The 19150-nt window shown below is 31.8% G+C and overlaps 1 protein-coding gene across 1 annotated transcript in view; it reads right to left on the bottom strand.

The window, feature by feature from the left end:
* Positions 1-4605: 4605 nt before the first annotated feature.
* Nost (Nostrin) overlaps positions 4606-19150 on the bottom strand; it is a 36081-nt gene continuing 21536 nt past the window's right edge. The window contains exons 2-14 of the mRNA XM_089697630.1: positions 17326-17521; positions 10997-11082; positions 8866-9009; positions 8707-8788; positions 8496-8626; positions 8102-8296; positions 7894-8029; positions 7657-7821; positions 7126-7278; positions 6549-6701; positions 5906-6245; positions 5434-5586; positions 4606-5186 (exon numbers count right to left, since the gene is read on the bottom strand). Coding sequence (XP_089553756.1) covers positions 5071-5186; positions 5434-5586; positions 5906-6245; positions 6549-6701; positions 7126-7278; positions 7657-7821; positions 7894-8029; positions 8102-8296; positions 8496-8626; positions 8707-8788; positions 8866-9009; positions 10997-11082; positions 17326-17445 — 1974 coding nt within the window. The 5' untranslated portion in view covers positions 17446-17521 and the 3' untranslated portion in view covers positions 4606-5070. The remainder of the gene's footprint in view (positions 5187-5433; positions 5587-5905; positions 6246-6548; positions 6702-7125; positions 7279-7656; positions 7822-7893; positions 8030-8101; positions 8297-8495; positions 8627-8706; positions 8789-8865; positions 9010-10996; positions 11083-17325; positions 17522-19150) is intronic.

Genomic DNA, 19150 nt, shown 5'->3' on the forward strand with positions numbered 1-19150 from the left:
AAATATTTTCAATAGTAACTCTAATTTTAAGTGTCATTTGATGAAAATTAATTGAAACAAAGCACAGCTCATATATGTGTTGTATATAGGTATTAGTTGGATAAGTTTAGCCGAGGTCGAGGTAATTTTAACTGATCTATCATTACATTTCCATATAATCGCTCAATATCTAGTCTTATACTTTCTTAGATATTTTCATAATATATTTTCATAATAATTTTAAGTTCCTTCGTCCATTTGTAAATTTCAATGCATCACACGACTATGTTATTTTTTATGGGTATGTTAGTTATATGTCTACGTTAAATTTCATTTTATGAATAATGCAATATTATACCTAAGTTCCTTCCCTTCGTGGTTTGAAAAGAATTTAGTTTCGCATTTATTTTTACATGTGTCCCTGAAGAGATTTTAATTAATACTTAAAAAACTTTGTATTTTAAAATGTTCTTTCCAATGCATGTTTCCAATACTTATATCTGTTCAGGCACACTTTTTTTCCTCGTTTGTATGCTAAATAGTTGATTATTTGTATTTTTACAAATTTAATCTTGATTTATTTATATTTTTTGTTTTATTTTAATTCCTCATCCTTTATTTTAACCGCATCACTACATCACATCACACATTATTTTCATCGTTTATTTATTTATTAAATTTTTCCTTTTTTATTTACATTATTGAAATGATTAAGTCATATTTTCTCATGAAGTTAAACGAACAAAGTGATAAAAGAATATTCTTTTATCACTTTGTTCGATATCTTAAAATATAATGGTTATTATAAGATATAGAATAGTTTAAAGCATGTAAGTTATATAACTAAAGTACAATGTTTCAGTTTATTGTATGGGGTTTCTATTATAGACTTGTTACACAAATTATAAATTCAAATAGACATTAAGGTTTTAGTCACTGCCAAGATAAATATTATTATTAATGATATGAAAATAAAAATTTCGTGATAGAAAAGTTCAAAATTTATACATTTACTTTATAATCTCGGGGGAAAAAGTGTATGATCGCGGCTTTTGATGTTGAGTTTTTATGATTAAGTATGTACTGCTAGATGATTATAATGTTTGTAGGCTGACATTGAGCGAAGCGTAGTGACTCGGATTTGGTGTCCTCTGTGTAATGTTTTGAACACGCTTGACACAGTTAACGCCTACATTACGGTCGCTCGGGCCGCATGATAATCGAAAAGTAATATTAAATGTATATTATTATTTAATGGCATTCACCAGTGCACAGTGAATAAATTCACTTCAAATGAAGATGAAGCATTCATTTGCTTCATCGTGTCTTTTGTATTATATGTAGTATGTATTTCACTTACGTAATTTGTAGCTTTTCTTTGTAGGTGTGTATTACTCGTAATGTAATATCTATTTTATGTACGCGCATGATGGTACTAAATAGTTTAGTGAATAACATAGTGCGGAATGTGATCTTAACTGCTTTGGACATCAAATTCAAAATGAATAAAATTCGGCATGATTTTCATAAAATAATACGTAGATTGTAAGTCTTCAGTTCTGTTTGGATTCGTAGGGTATCCAAAGTAGTTGCAGTAAAGATGCCATGTTGTAGGGTAATGCATATTTTTGTATATAAGGTTTAAAAGAATATCTATTTTCTGGACTTGAGTAATGGTTATTATTGCAGTGATGGTGAAGATGAAAGGTGTACATACGGTATTGCAAGGTGCACAGATTATTCTCGTTGTTTCGTAAAGTGTTTTTTAATGGTTTTATTACAGAGACCATATTACTGTACCACTATTGGTTTTTATAAAACTTCAACCGTTTAATAGTGTGTATTGTACGTTTAACTCAACACCATACTTACAATAAAATATTTTTTTTTCCAGTAGTGTTAACTTTTGCTGTAGCGGTAGCATTAGAATGTTTGGTTATGTTTTGAAGCGCGCCTGTCTAGTGGTCAAACCAAGTGTTGCTATTACATTAAAATAGGCGCCGTAAAGAAAATAGAATTCTATTATTGTTCAATACCAATCTTTGCACACAACTGCTTTAATAAATCATATTAAATACGCACAAATAATTCAATATTGCCTGGTTGACTAGACGAGGATAATAGGATAGCATAATTATTCTACAGGTGTGACGCATAAGCAGTTTTTCTTGCGGCTTTGCTCGCGAACGTGACTTTTATCCTGTAAGAGATTAAACGATTTTTCAAAGTGCTTACGTCACTTTAAATACAGAAATGTTATTTTTACATCTTATTTTTCTTATAAGTAAATGCGACATAATAAGCAGGGATAACATTGTCTGTTTTACTATGTTTTAATAAGTAATTGTAATTTAATGTAAAAGTTAAAATGTAGGTGTTAATGAATGTAAAGTTATTATGATAGGAATGGGTATTTCTGCTGACATAAGCGAAGAAAATCCCAATAAAACACTTAAACAGATCCCTGCTTTTCTAATAATCTAAAATCATAAAATATATAACAGAATACAACGGGAATAATTAATGCACTTTACACCATAAAGAATAATTTATTTACACTCCCACAGATACTTATATACATTTTAAATATAGGATTATTGTTAATCCATATTTTGTATGTATACGCTTGAAGTAAAATTTGTTCTTGATATTTGGATTTAATATTTTCTATCTGTGGCAGTGTAACTAAATGTACTTTTAAATTACGATTAGGTATGGTTAGCTTGAGCTAGAATGTACAGTAACATGGTCCGGTCCAAATAATCGTGGGAATTTAATCGTTTATCCGATAAACGATTATTCATAAGTTAATGTTGTAGGAGATAATTGTTTGATGGAATTGTTGTCGGAGTAATTTGGCCATTTGTAAGTGATAAGTGAAATGGTTTGAGCAATTCTTTTGCGTATACGTTTATCTTAAATGTATGGATGAAAAACAGAATTTTACTAGCTTTCTACTTAATAATAGGTATGTCCTTAACGATAGCAACAATTTAATTACCTACATCCTTGTTATTCAATAATATATCTTCTGAGAGTTCCACCACATACAACGGGGTATTAATTAATTAATTAATTAATTAAAAACGGGGTATAATGTTGCATAAATCAATTTAATGATAAACATTATACTATCTATTTTGTATAATTGAAAGGATCATGCATGGTCCTTATTTCCTGATCTAGTTTACGAATACGTGAAATTTATCCGTATTTATTCTTAAAAAATCTTCGCTCGAGGAAAAGCGTTGCTCAAATTCTTTCAGCAAATATAATATTATTTTTAAGAAGCACGAATACTTGTAGTTAACGATAAAACAGTTTAATCAATTTTTTCATAATATCCACGTATGTATAATATGTAATAGATGTGTAGTTATAGATACAAGTATGTTTATTATTCCATTTTTTACAATGTCTTTTGCGAAAAAGACGCTGTTGTTCCACTGATATTGAGACCATCTCTTTTTATATTATAATGTTAAAATAAGAAGTGTTTGCCCTTAGATTGGCTGTCGTTTACACGGTCAGGTTTTTTAGAAATTGGGCAAAAAATGATAAGTGTACGTTTTGAAATGGGCATAGCGAGCAGGCATTTTCAATGCGTCTTTTTATTATTATTTAAGTATAATGAAATTGCTCATTGATTTATTGTGTCTATTTTCAAATAAATTGTTAATTATGTACGCAATAAATATGGGTATTAGGGGCACGATGGTATAGATGGATTAAATTTCAAGTAAATTTATGATGAAGCTTTTGCAACGTATGATAACTTCTCGCATGTAGATTATTTTATTATCAACTTGAAATGTTAACAGTATATAATAACACATATTTTTCTACTTAGAATGACACTGATCAAAATTATAAAAGCTGAATATTTTACGGCCGTCCGCATCAAAGTTAAAAATTAAATAAATAGCACGTATTTTTGCCAAAAATCCATTTACACGATCTTGCTTCATTTATCTTACTATAATTTACTCTACGCTTAAGCTTATATGAAATTAATTTTGCGATACTGTCATTTGAAAGAAAGAAAGAAAGATCATTTATTTGCTACTTATTCTTCGTATAAAAATTTAAACTTAGGTACATCTCTAGGATGGAATGTGATTTTGATGCCTCTAACGCAAAGCCTTTAACCACTTTGCTATCTTCCCAAGAAAAACGCAATGATAAGAATATTATTATAATTGGTCTCACATGGACAGGCAGTGTCCGTTCTTGTAATCAATGCCGATTCGGTTCAGTGCTATGAGGACAACGAAGCAGATAATTAAATATTATATAAGCGTAGCACTGCTTGTCCGTATAATATTGCTGGTTTACTTAATATGATTATTGTATTCTACCCTTAGATATCCTTGGACTAGTCCGATTTTGCCAACACCCTAATGTATAAACAATATTTTAATAAATGATGTGTTGTCATCTCAAATGTGTTTTCATTTTATAAAACCATGTAGCTTATTTTCTAGTAGGTTTGGTATTATTCTAATATCTAAGATATGTAGACAGTGAGGAAGGAGCATCATAGGGATTGTATGTACGTACTTCCGTACCTATATTCTACTTCATTTTAATCGATTCTCACTTAATATTGAAATAATAATATTAAACGAGCGTTCATAACTTTATTACATACAATACTTTGGTATTATTTAAAGACTATAATAATCATCTAAGTAAACATAAAACAATGTCACAAAGTCGACACTTTCGAGTTTATCATAATTTATACAACTGATGAATACTTCAAACTATATTATACATGTATAAATTATAAAATTGATATATAATGATTATTTTATTGAGAAAAATAATGCGTGTAAGATGTAATAAATATGATACAAATAAAAACATCTAAAATAGCTAAACATCACTATATCTAAGTTTAATGCTTCTTTATTGAAGTATCACTTTGTGCAGTCGAATTCTTATTCACAATACTTACAACAAAGATATATGAAATAAATTAGTAAACAATCAACTGGGTTCGATGTGAGCTTATATATTATACTTATATGTACAAAAATAACGATTTAATGTATAACATTTGTTGCTAAATGCAGTAATGATACCCGCTTATATACAAGATGTTATTTCTTCGACGTACGACGAGGGAAATATACCGAAACTTCCGTTAAGGTCCCCGCTCCACCAGACGTCGTCTTGTTTTTCATATATGTTTATTATATCACCTGTAAATTAATATTCATCTGATGTTATTTGTTATTAGAATAATCATAAAATAAATCGCAATTAGTCAGATGTCATACAAAATTATACATTACACTTATTTAAGTATAGTACATAGGTAATATTAAAATATGCTAATAATACAAAATCGCATTGCATATTGATATAACAAAATACTTATAGATTACTAAATGGTTAATATACAATGTATATTACCAAAGTATTACCTAATATAATACAATATTTTACCTGGGGCTAATGTCAGCTCATCATTTAATCTTGCCTCATAAGTGTATAAAGCCCGACACTTTCCAATGTATTTTTGAGGTGTTTCATCGCTTCCATCATTTTTTCCCAAACAATTCAAATCTGTTGAACTATCGCTCTGGGACGAGAATTCATCTGAAAACAGCATTAAATATTAGCATGTTGTTTGTATTGTTCTTCAAATATTGAAAAAAAATGCCATATAATATGGTGGTATGGTGGTATAAAATACCTGCAAAAACACATAATGTTTTTTATTAATTTTATAGACCGATACTACCATATTTGTTAGAAATGGAGAGGGTCTAGGCATTACACATATATAGCTACTAGCCTCCATAAGCATGTAATAAATTATGCGTTAGTAATCACTTATCACTAATCAGCATTCAATGTATCTTATAACGCTTAACATAAGGATGAGTACTGCTGGAGGACTAAAACAATGCCTTACCAAAGTCGCTATCATGCTGGTTGGACAGGCCATCCCCAGCGCCTCGCTCGCTCCAGTCCAGAGGGCTGTCTGGCGGAGGAGGGGCTTCCGGAGTGGGCGGCGGTATCACAGTGGGTGATGGAAGCTCAGAGCATATCGGAGTGGTCGGCGCACTCTTGTGCTCTGTGTTCCTTCTGAACGACAGGTGCTCTATGCGTAACTTGCTAGACGCTCGACTCATGATAGAGTCCCGCCTCTCTCTCTCTTCTCCGCCGTTCACGCTCTTGGTGAGAGCAGTGTAATTTGGTTGTAAGTTCTTGTTGACTTCGTTCTGATAGTCCGCTTGCAACCATGGCGGGACCTGAAAATATATAAACATTGTCATCAGAACCTGTTTGGCTCATTATGATCTAGATAAAATACCTACTTATTTTATGAATAAGTATTGATTTGCATTATGGCATGGAGAGCTTCAGAATAAACACGATGAAAGTAAATATAATTTTCTCAGACTACGTAAATATCCAGGTGTTGTTTAGCTCGTTTACGTCAACCACACCCTAAACACGCAATAGGAAATATCCAATTTGCTGTCATTTCTAACGAGCTAGGTGCCGCTGGGCGTCTTTTATAATTTTCTTCACTAATATAATTTTGTACTTACTTTAAGTATACTTTGTTGCAGGCCCTGTTTATCTCTTATAACTTGAATGTGCGCTGCCAGGGGGTGCTGCACCGCTTGTCTGCTGTCCAGTTCGCTTAGAGTCGAAGTTATTTTGTATCTGATCGCTTCTAAATATGTGAGCATTGCTCGCATCTGGAATGATATAATTGAAAATATTTATTGGTGAAAGTGATTTGAGTATCCACCCACTACGTTAATTAATTAAGATTAATTAAAGATATTGTTGCATGTACTTTTCAACTCTAATAATTATTTTGGGAAAGTAACGTTATAGCATACTTATATAGATAGTAAATTGAGTAGGTATTAGCACTGAAGCGTTTCTATTGAAACTTAACTCAAATATTGAAAGATAAAAAGTATAAGAATTGCAAAACTCTTTTTTGTATTTGATCCGTAACAATGTACAAACTTTTTCTTTGAGTTTGTAAATCACACGGCTTCATCATCTAAATTATGCAATACCTATACCGTCATAACTTCCTAGGAAATTTTAGTATGATTCATTGAATTTGAAGTTATGTTTAAACAGTGATAATATAATGATAATACTTACATGGTACAGTTTATCTGCGACATTTTGTTGAGAGTCGTCATTTCCAAACGTCGGCGTTTGCTTCATAGCCATTGATAATTTTTCTAATCCTTGCTTTGATTTCCTTTCTCTTTCGATATCTTGCTTAACTAGTTGCAGTATTTTCAGTAAAGCCTGAAAATTGATAAGTTTTATTAATACCTAAATTATTACACTAGCAAAAATGATTTTTTGTATTTTCGTATCTTTAACAATATATTTTAGGTATAAGGATTAAGGAATCCTACATGATTGGTATTTTTCAAAGTACGGACATGTATTTTGTTTCCAAATATAAGTAAATAAATCACTACAAGAATTTTACTGAAGATATTGCCAAATACAACATCAACACGACTCTTGCAATTATCAGCATTAAATTACACGTCCTAAAATACTTTTTAGTTTACTTTGCATTTAAATATGGACGACGTACAATCGCGCTAAGCGTTCTTAAAGATTTCGTTGACATTGCGATAATTTCAAGGGTAATTACATAACAGTGATGCGTACTTGTTTACGACGCTCTCGATTCATTGCCAATGTTGTGTGTTCGCAATAGAAGTCGGGAAGAAGTTGCTCGCTGGCGCCCGCCGGCGCAGACCGCACGCCTCGCACCACTCTCATATCCAAGTTAGCGTTGGCATTCTTTATCGGTCCCACTAAAGCATTCGTTGCCTGGGAAACACAGTTACACAATCAGTTTCCAACCATTTAAATTTCTACTTATTACGATGTTTTATCACTTACCTCCGCTAATTGCGGTGGAACGGCGGCCGTCAACCTGAGATAACAATCGGCTGAGCTCTTTAATTGCGCGAGTCTCTCTTCTTCCAGAGATTCAAGCATACCCGCTCCTTTCACTACGCTCGTCTCCCACTCCAGCCTGGATAGCAAATATATGTTACCAATGCTATAATAGTAACATTAATATTTATATTACTGTGAAGGATATTACCTTGCTCGTTCCGCATGAACACATACGTTATAATATTCCGCTTCAGTCTTTTTGACGGCGTCTTCAGTCTTTCTTTTCTTGACTTGCAGCTTAGCAGCATCTCGTTCATTTGCCGAATTTGTTATACGCTCTGCGCGAGCGGCGCTCAAGATGGAATGCGGAATATGACCCATACTTGAACTTCGCGACATACGGCTGTAAACAAAATGCAAAATAATGATTTGGCCTCGACGCCCCCATGGCAACAATCGCATTGCTTATACATCGCATAGCTAATCGCAAGGCAAGTTAGTTAGTTTGAAGGATCCTTCTGAAAGATTTGACTGAAACAGATGACGACATTGATAAAAAAATCTACCATCTGTTTCGTCAAGTTCATGATAAATAGCCGAACCTAATCTCTAGAGAAGCGTCTTGGAGTTTTTCGTTTTCTCTTGCAGCGGCATGAGATTGCCTTTTCGATTTGACTTCTGCTGATCTCCAATCGGAAAGCGTTCTTGTTGTTTTATCAACATTGCCTTCGATCTGAAAATTAAATTAAATTTATTTTTAAGTAAGTATTTTCCTTTTTTGTTTGAATTAAATCCTAGCACTGCAATACACACCTTCTTTCTTAATTTCAACTGATTGTCGATTACATTTTTCATAGGTTTAACCAACTCCTCCGTTAGTGCGCTGGAGTAATTCCTGTAAGTCACGATAATTCAAAAAATGTGCATCAAACGTAACAACAATTTAAACGATGCATTCAAACATGCTAATACCTGTGTATTTCGGCACGTTTCTCCATTTCCATTGCGACATGTTTCCACGCATCTGCACAAGAGCCTACACTCTCTTTGCACGCTTTGCTCAACTTCGTCCCAAGTTTTGCCAAACATTTTGAGTAATAATTTTCTGCTTCAACCCTGGAAAGTTTCAATAGTTTATATCTCTGCTCTCGTAATGCATTAACATAAAAAGGGTTGCGGAAGAGTTAATAACCAATACAATTGTTGTGGCGTAACGTAATTATGTTTTTATAAATGTTACATGGATACGATTATGTTATTCTTATTTAAGGTAATAAGCGATGCTTGAGTTCACTGCATGCGTTATTTTTGAATCGTCTTGGCCCACTTGGCTTTGGCACGCGACATTCTATTTATGATTTTGTGGCCATTGTCGTAACCTTACGTTCGACTGCCGCTAGCGTTTTATATAAAACTAGAAACAGAGTTATATCACATACCAATTTTATAAAGGTATTGTTTATGAAAATGTGGTAACTTTTTGCCTCTAACATGAACGGCTATTAGCTCTTTAGTTACTAATTGCTTGTAATTTAAACGCATACAAGCGGACAAGGTCGTTTGAAACCTTTATACAGGGTGTCCCACTTTCGGTATACTAAGCGCAAAGGGACTTGTAGTTTTGCATACGCTGAGTACGTAAAAAATACTTATAAAATTCCAGACGCATTTTTTTTTCAAATAGAGGAGTTCTTAAAATTCCATGTGTACACCCCTAAAAAGCAACCCGCCCAACTTGGCCACCCGCACGTGAGCTATCGTTTAAGATTATGTTTTTATAGACAAAATGCTCACATTAGCAAAGCGATATATGCCGGCTGCGCGAAGCTAGAGAAGAATACATGGATTTTAAGGAAAAATTTGGCGAAAAATTTTTCACGTAATTTTGTTATTTGAGTATTTTTTACGTGATCAGTGTATGCAAAACTACAAGTCCCTTCGCGCTTAGTATACCGAAAGTGTGACACCCTGTATATATATACTGCGAGAAGTGAAAATAGTCGTCAAAGCCTTCGCTTGCAATTGTAAACAATACGTCATTGTTGGATCATCACGTCTCTAGAAAGCGAATTCAGATGTCGATATGAAGGCTTATCGATCTTGTAGTAATATAATTGAACTAGCGACCCGCCCCGGCTTCGCACGGGTGCATTGCTGATACTAAATACACTACAGAAAAACTGTGAACGTTGTATATAAAAACATAGCGGCCCGCAGCGATAGCCGGGCGGCCGGCCGGTACCGCCGCAAACGCTACGTCCCGCAATTTTTAATGTATTCAAGGTATTTAATTGGTTAAGGATTAATGCTGTATTGGTTAAAATCGCATCGAAAATTAGCCATTATTTGTCGTAAAAAGTAAATGACAAAAAAAAGTTATTGTGGGTTATCCATAAGAGATAGACATATACCATCGCGGACTTTTCTGTAGACCTTTTCCATGTGTATAATACTTAGTACATTATTTTGATAAAACTCGTAGGGTTCAGCCTGCGTTTGTAATGTAAGCGGAAAAAATGTAATTTTTTACGACATCACATTAGAAACCTCAAAAATAACAGTACTTCTCCACTATTTGATGGATGTTATTATACATATAAACCTTCCTCTTGAATCACTCTATCTATTAAAAAAAACCGCATCAAAATCCGTTGCGTAGTTTCAAAGATTTAAGCGTACAAAGGGACATAGGGACATAGGGACAGGGAAAGCGACTTTGTTTTATACTATGTAGTGATTAGATATTTGATTATTGTAATATGATACTTATGTTTTCAGACTAACAAGGATTTGGAAACGTGAACGTAATAAGTCTAGGTATAGTTTTATAGGTAATATGGTGATTGGTGATTTTTTTTTGTAATGACAACACAACTCGTACTTAGTAGGTATTAGGTAATTTACCTACATTTGGAGTGTAAACAAATGAGAAGTTAAATATATTTGCATGCTTTACTGTATGTTTAATGTTTATCTTGGGATATGGTACTTACAAGTGTATGCTTCAACATAATTTATACCCCCATTATCTATTCCACATAATATTGTAGGTAGTATTTTAGAACATAATGTTATTTTCAGGTAACGAGCGTCTATTATTTACCTTTCTTGTAAAATACACGCCAGCTCCTTACTAAAGTCGCTGCCTTGTTTTACATAGCGACGTAGCTCGTCAAATCCGTTTTGTGCCTGTAACAAGAATTTATGCATTTATTAAACGATACTAATCAATCAATAATAGAAGTATTAAAACTAGGTGTGTCGATATAGGTATTAGGTTTTGTTATAAATATTATTAAGAACGTTTTAGCATTGTAGAATAATCTGCGTATGTGGATAAAGGGATAATATTTATAAATACTAAGTGCCTACTTAATTTACAAAACCATTAAAAGGGCACACATCATATTATCTAAATAAAAGAAAAGGTAGGCATCAAATTACCCCAATCAACGATATCCAGAACCGAATAAGCATTCTCTAACGATATCAATTAAAGTTTGTATTCCAAATTCTAAGTCTTAATTGTGAAGACATTTTGAAAATAATTCCACTTCATTAGCATATTATTTATCCAAATAATATAATAATTTAATCAAGTTATTAGGCACATAGAGATACACACGGGACTTTCGCGCACAAACGAACGACGCGTTGTTTACAGCACTACACTTGATATTAATTAAATAACGTGGAATTAAGCCTACAAACCCACTGACAATATCTATCAATACAAAACTACATCTCTATTTATATCTCAGCGTATAATTAAAGTGTATTAGCATTTACCGCACTAATCTCGCGTGCAACTAATAGTTACTGTCATAATTATGATACTTGATCTCCTTTTGTATTGATTTTTATCGATTTCTTTTTATTTATTTACATTTTTAACCTATTACTTGAGATGGATTGGAACGTAAGTAATTTCATAATTGCCTTATTATACGAAAAAAGGAAATCACATTATGTATTTTTGAAGAAATAATAGAAATTGGATGTAGGTAAAAACCCCAGAGGATTCGTTAATATAAATAAATATCTGGTAAAAAGGCATAGTAAGTATATTATACTATTTCTGTACCTATTTAAGCAATAGTAAATAAAAACCATAGTAGAAAAAAAGATATTTCTCTGGAAAGGGTGATAATGTCAAGCGTACAATATAGAAATCATTCAATAGCATTTCACTAGGCGCCAAATGAATTATTCACGTCCGCTAGTAGGTACAATTCTTTATCCACTGGTCACGCTCCACAACGGTATATTATATCAATGGATTAAAATTGTGCCCACTACAGTTGCCATATATCAAAATATAGATTCTTTTACGAGGCCTAACAGTAAACTATATTTATTTTACTTTTAGGTATCATTCAATGTTGTCAAAGCAGACCTAGCCTATATAATATATTAAGCTGAAGGCTAGTAACGAGGCCAATCATGATAAGAGGTTTTCTTTGTAAGATCATAAAATTTCTGTCGACTAGTCTTTGACATACCTACACTTTCCCAATAACATTGGTACAATCAATATACTAGTAGATACTGACTATTCGATGGAATTGCACTATGAAACCGGTTGCAATCTCAATTAATTAATGTAAGTATTTGATTACAAATAAAGTAAGTGGAACTAGTGTAATGTGTCTCTCGTATTTACGTTTTCCCGAGCCACGGATACTTTCGCATATTTGTGTATGTCTTTCATGCTTTTCACATATCATAGAGAGCTTGGACATGTAGGTAAGTTATATTAATACTGTTAATTTATTATTAATGATTCTTATTTATTAGCATGGAAGTTTCAAGTTACATTTATATTATATCAATTATAATAATAAAATATCGTCCTTCTCCTCTTCCTTGACGCTTTTATTACAATTCTTTGGTCCTTAAATGATCATAGAATCTTATGAAACAGATATTTTAACATGTAAGTACCTATATTTTTATAGCTAAATAATTGAGGATTACCTTCGTCAATCTACATTTCGTATAAAAGTATGTAGACTTTCTTCACACCAGGGATGTCTTACACAATATAAGGTTTTATTTATTCAACACATAAAGTCTATTGTTCAATGTCGGTACCTACTTGGATTGATTGCGTCGATTTCGAGTAAAACGTGTTGAATAGATGATGGCGCGTGTTTCCGTTCGCGAGGAAGCGCCGAGGCATTTATGATTTTGAAAATACGATTACAATTAATGTTCTTTATACCGTGTAATTAATTAAAATATTTATTATTGAATTACGTATAGTTTCTTATTCAATAGGATTTGTAGGCCTTTGTAATTTGTTGGTGCTTAAAATCCCCTACAAATTTGTAGGTAAGTTAAATGTGTAAAACTATGTTTAAGTATATTAATTAAATCGAGTTTTCTGTAGAGCTTTTAAAGCTAACCGATTAACCGAAATGTCTACTAGAATCAATTTAAAATCTAAATTAACGTTTGCAGACCCGTTTTCTCAACACTACCAACACAAGGTTCCGTGTAACAAATTTTATCTATGTTTTACAATACTTAGGGCCGATTTTTCAATGCTTGGTTAAAACTTATTCGTCGAATAACGTGTTAAATTACCCACAGAAATTACCATTTCAAAAATGTATTCTAATTGTCCGTATTTGACAGTTTACACAATATGGTGACATTTTAATATGTTCGTGTAATACTTTATTGGACGGATAAATTTTAACCAAGGATTGAAAAATCGGCCCTTAGTCACTTTGGTGCAGACTGCAGTTGCATTACTTACGGGAAGGAAGTTTTCAAACAAAATGAATTAACTTAATTTTAACAAATTCCAGAACAGATACTAAATTACATTCAGAAGATATTGTTACGGTATATTACCACAATGAAAGATAAATCAAACAATAGCGAACATGTTCATACGAACAATACTATTTTAGTGCAATAGGCTGCATTATAGTGCGCTCAAACGGGTCACAATATCATTAATAATTGAAAAAGGTTTCTGTTTTAACTTGTCCGAAAGTAAATATACAAATTTTATCACCGAAACAGCAAAATAAAACAAACGATTATCCTTCAAAGTCTGCAGTTCAATTGAAATCACGAATTAATATTCAGATCATTATTGATGAGGCCAAATCATTCATAAAATAGATAATATCACGGTTATTTTCTCTACGAATGCTAAATTAATAATCCATTGTTCTGTTGCTACTTTCGTTTGATTTTTGAATGAATTATGAGTAAAGAATATAGTAGGTATTATATAATTTATTTATTTATTTATTTATAAGTATAAGGTATTATATTAATTAGTAGTTCGGGTAAAAACCTGACTATGCATCTACTTAAATTGATGACTTGTGAATCATAGGTTAACTAAGTTATATGTACTTAGTTTTAACGATGTCACTTTGATCGACGATGCCTGAAGCATTTGGAGGCAAGAGCTTTACATAACATATAATAAGGCGGTAAGTACCTACTGGACGTGTAATTTGCAATTGCAACAATGGATACGATTTCCTGCTTACGAAGTAGAAAATGTTTTGATGATTTTCGACATATGCCTTCGAATTTTATTTTAAATGTCAAACGTGTTGGTGCTGTTAGGATCATTTAGATAATTTATTAGATAATATACAATACTTACGAATATTTTTATAATTTATAAAACTTTATTTTTGCGTTTTACAATACGATGATCATAGAGATCTATCTGTGATCTGTGACGATGATAATACCATTCGTATGTATCCGATTAATATTTTGGGGTAGCCGTCGTCAAAAGATTAATGTCTTTGTAATATTGTTTCATAACAGTACAAGTAAATCACGATTTAATAGAGCAAAATCAAGCTGATCTGAAAAGCAAGTGCAGGCAGTCGGAACGAGATTTCTACTTTTTCTATCCAGCTTAGATTTCAATTAAAAACGTTACCTGTTTACTTAGTATTTAAAACACGCTTTCTTTTATACGAGACCTATTAAATATTAATGTCATAATTATACAACACTTCCGACTCTATTTCAATTAAATAATAATGTATACTTTGTGAACTGAACTGAATGTAACGTGAGAAATAAAATTAATGATATTATTCAGCAAAATTATCTTTCGCAAAACGAAAGTAATACCTACACTAATTTCGAGTTTTCCCAACCGCATTATACATAAATTATATTTATAAAAAATAAGTATCTATTTCAGGTAGGTATTGGATGTTTATTATTAATGGAAAATCTACATTAATTCGTTATTAATTGTTCCAAAGCGAGTATATTAAAAAAAAGACTATAAATAAGGCGTTCATTCTTCATGTTCATATTGGCGATACTCAATACTCATATTATTATTTATTTTCGAAATATTCAATTGTAACTAGTTAGTTCACTTTTATAATACAACACAAAATACTAAAAAATTGTTTATCTTCGAACTACTTGGATAAATTTATACCTGGATTTATTTAGACGAGGCTTTCATAGAAAAGTAGGACATGACATGCGAGCCTTTTTAATGGAGACGTTGACGTTAAAAGCTCCCATAAATGATAAAACACGGAAAAAGTCGCGGGTGAAAGATGTAAGTTCATAATTTACGTACAATTGCGTATAATGCTTACCACTTTCCTGAATTCGTTTTGATTTCCAATTATTTTGATTGTATCATATACTTTCACCGGTTAATGGCCGAGCTCATGACAAGATACCATCATAGCAATATTTTATATATAATAGCATTATTTAAAGTAATACTTCGGTAACTTATACTGTACATTTTGCTGTTTCTATTGAGATAGCTTGAAATAATATACCTAATATACATTTGTTAGCGTAGGTGCATAACACATTTAAGCGGTTCATATCTATCCATGCTATTATAATGAATATGAAAGTATGTCTGTATTTCTGTTTGTAAAACCTACCTTTATGCGCACAACCAGTTAAAATATCTATTACAATCTAAATTGGTAAAGTGGTAGATTACATCTTGAAGAAGGACGTGAATATTTTTTTTCTCTTAATAATAACTAAAAATGATAAGTCGTTTAAAAAATATACTTATTTTGATTGATTTTAGTAGGACAGCTCTTTTCCAAGTAAATTGGGTCAGATAGCTATTTTTATACCTAACATAGGTAATACTAATTATAATAACGTTACTCAATACTGAAACTTAATGAGCTACGCATAATTTAATTCTAATTGGTAAAATATGATTCAATATATTATGTTATCGCTTATGATAAGTGTTACAAAATAAATCATAACTTCTAAAGAGTTACTGAAATTGTTTTGTAAGTCTTGTTTGAAAGCAATGTACCACAATAAAGTGTAAGAGCATGTAACATATTATGCCATATAAAACTATACCACCTAGTTTTAAATATATTACGTATTATTTTCACGACATCCACAGTTGCGTCTAGTTCTAAATACTATACAATAAGCCATGTATCAAAATATCTCACGGTTATATCTAGATTAACCCAGATTGAATTGAGATTTCATAAAAACGAGAAACGTTTCAAGACAAAGTCATATTACTTTTAATTTATTAATCTCTTTGTCTACAATGACCGGGTCAATGTGTATTTATTACTGCAATATTATTAATATAGACAAAGAAAGATTGCGATTGAGAAAACCTGATTCCAGTCATTGATAACGAAGTTTCACAGCTTTGTCTTCATGATTACAATAAAATATAGGTACCTACCTACCTACCTATTTAATGAAGCTATAATTAACAATTCTATATCGGTTATGTTATTTAGTTTTTATTCAATGTAATTACCTACTACGATATGACGAAGTATGCAATTCCAATAAGAATATAGCGACTTATAAATAATAATAACGGCTACATATAGCTGAAGCACAGGCTGAAGTATGTATGACAAGACCATGTGACATTATCAGCGCGAGTGCGTTCAATACAAAAATGATCTAATGCCATAGGGAATACCTTTCACTTATTATATTTTCGATTGACTTAATCCACTGGCCCATTTACGAAACACTTTCACTGTCTTTCTAGCGAACCGTTTCGTGGAATCTCGACAACAATCATTATAATTGTTTTTCACATTACGTCGACAATGTATCATAAAATGATGTAAATGTTGAAACGTAATATTTGTCTAACAGTGATTGTGCTTTCTTTGGATTCTTACGTGATGCTTGCTATTACTGCACTCACTACACTCGATTATTATGTTTCTCTATAAGAAATATATGGTTGTTATATCGCTTTGTTATGTTGCAATTCCCTTACTTAGATATAATATAAGTGATAATACGTAAGTATTTATTTACATTTAAAATTAAAACATTAACGAATTTCGTTATCTTCCATTTTATCTAATCTAAAGAATGAACATCTCACTGCAAACACAACGATACAATCTTTTACTTAACATACAACAAACAACAGCCACTCACCCAATAGTTGTCTTTAAAAGCGTGATTATTAGAAGAACGTAAATTGATCATATCTTCGATCGTATTTTGCCAACGGTCCATACCAGCCGCGATCTTGTTGGTGACGTTCTCCCGGTTCATGGTGTCCCCACCATCATCTTCGTGGGACGACGACGCATTACCAACACTTTCTTTGCTACTGCCGCCACTGAACGTTCTAGAACAAAAAGAAACATAAATGTTTTTGCTGTTTAGACTGTATTGATTCGATAAAGACAAGTTTTAGAGCTTTACGAAATGCAATAGAAAGAGCCAAGTTACATATGTGGTCCTTCTGTATTATGAATCGATATTTCCTGTGTTGCAAATCGCATAGCATTACTAAATTGATGATTTCAATGAGTAAGTAGTATTTGCTTCTTAGAATAGTACTACATCTAGTCGATACAGCAAATGTTGTGTAAATTGCAAAATAGCACAAGAAAATAATACGTACAATGTTATTCTATTGCCATAGAATTGTAAACAACAGTTTACGATATAAAATATTACGATTGTAGTAATTTAAAATACTACGAAAGTAGATGCATCGCAAAATTTATATAATAGGTATGTGTCGGTACGCAGTATTGTTTTTTTTTCTATTACATAACTATAAGTATTTATAAAACAATATACAAAGGTCCCGGTCTTAGGCGTAGCGGTCTCTTTGTGCAACAAGATGTGAATTGAATCGTCGATAAAAGCTATTATTAAAATTTCTTATTAAAACGCAGCTAACGACTATGAAATGTGGTCTTTGAATACTTTTGATCTTGTCTGCTCTCCCGTTAGTGACATTCTCAGAGATCTCAATTACTCAGAGATCAGCCAAGCTTACATCGTAGTTTTATATAAATGACTGACGTTCGCGACTATATTGCTTTAAATGATACTTTTTAAATATCAGAACAAAATATACAAACAATTTTGCATACATGATCATTGTTTTTTTTATAGATACCGAGGAATAATTGACACATAAGCGTATTTTTTAAAACATATATTTACTCTTTTAACATAATGCCTATAATCCGATAAAACCAAAACGAAGGCAATATACGCATATCGGTGCGTACGTGAAAAAGACATAGATAAAACACGTTTCTTTGTTTATAGTTTATACCACCTATATTTTTAACATACAGCCAAGTGGCCAATCCGCTTTGCTGCCCTTTTTGCGTCCTCGCTCTTCGAAATGAATATTTTTTGTATGCGATACGAAAGTTCCCTAATTAAGAGGATAGCAGACGATTCAAACTGTAATCCCTTCAAGCTAAAAATATTTGTTTTATAAATAAGACGTGAAGTCAAATCGCGTGACCAGCATGGGTGGTGGGAAGATATATAAATAACATTGGACATGTTAGTTAATTCTTTGATAGAGAGATAATCCCAATAGTTGGGTAACCGTTTGCCATTACACAATTTTTGTTTTTGTTCAATTTATAGGTATTGTAAACATGCCAATTATAAGATGAAGGTTGACTGTAATATCATTAACAATAAGTGCTTATAAATAATGTGATCTTCCTTGTTCCGATAAATTGATGATATATTATTAAGTATTTTATTGTTTGTGATGCGCAGTACTTTATATCATTTATTACATATTAATTCGTTTGAATTGATGTATTAATTTGACTTTAATCAAACGCTTAAATAAATTGAGTCATAAAAAACTCATTTTAAAATAATCATCTAAATTTTAATCTTGTACAAGTAGGTCAAATATTTAATTGTACCTAATAATAAACATGAATCAATAAATCAACACGTTAAATATGTACCAATAAACATAACTAAT

Source organism: Colias philodice, chromosome 1 (assembly GCF_061535455.1).
Source record: "Colias philodice isolate Cphi_HAF_F1 chromosome 1, ilColPhil1 Martin Lab GWU primary, whole genome shotgun sequence".
Taxonomy (NCBI): domain Eukaryota; kingdom Metazoa; phylum Arthropoda; class Insecta; order Lepidoptera; family Pieridae; genus Colias; species Colias philodice.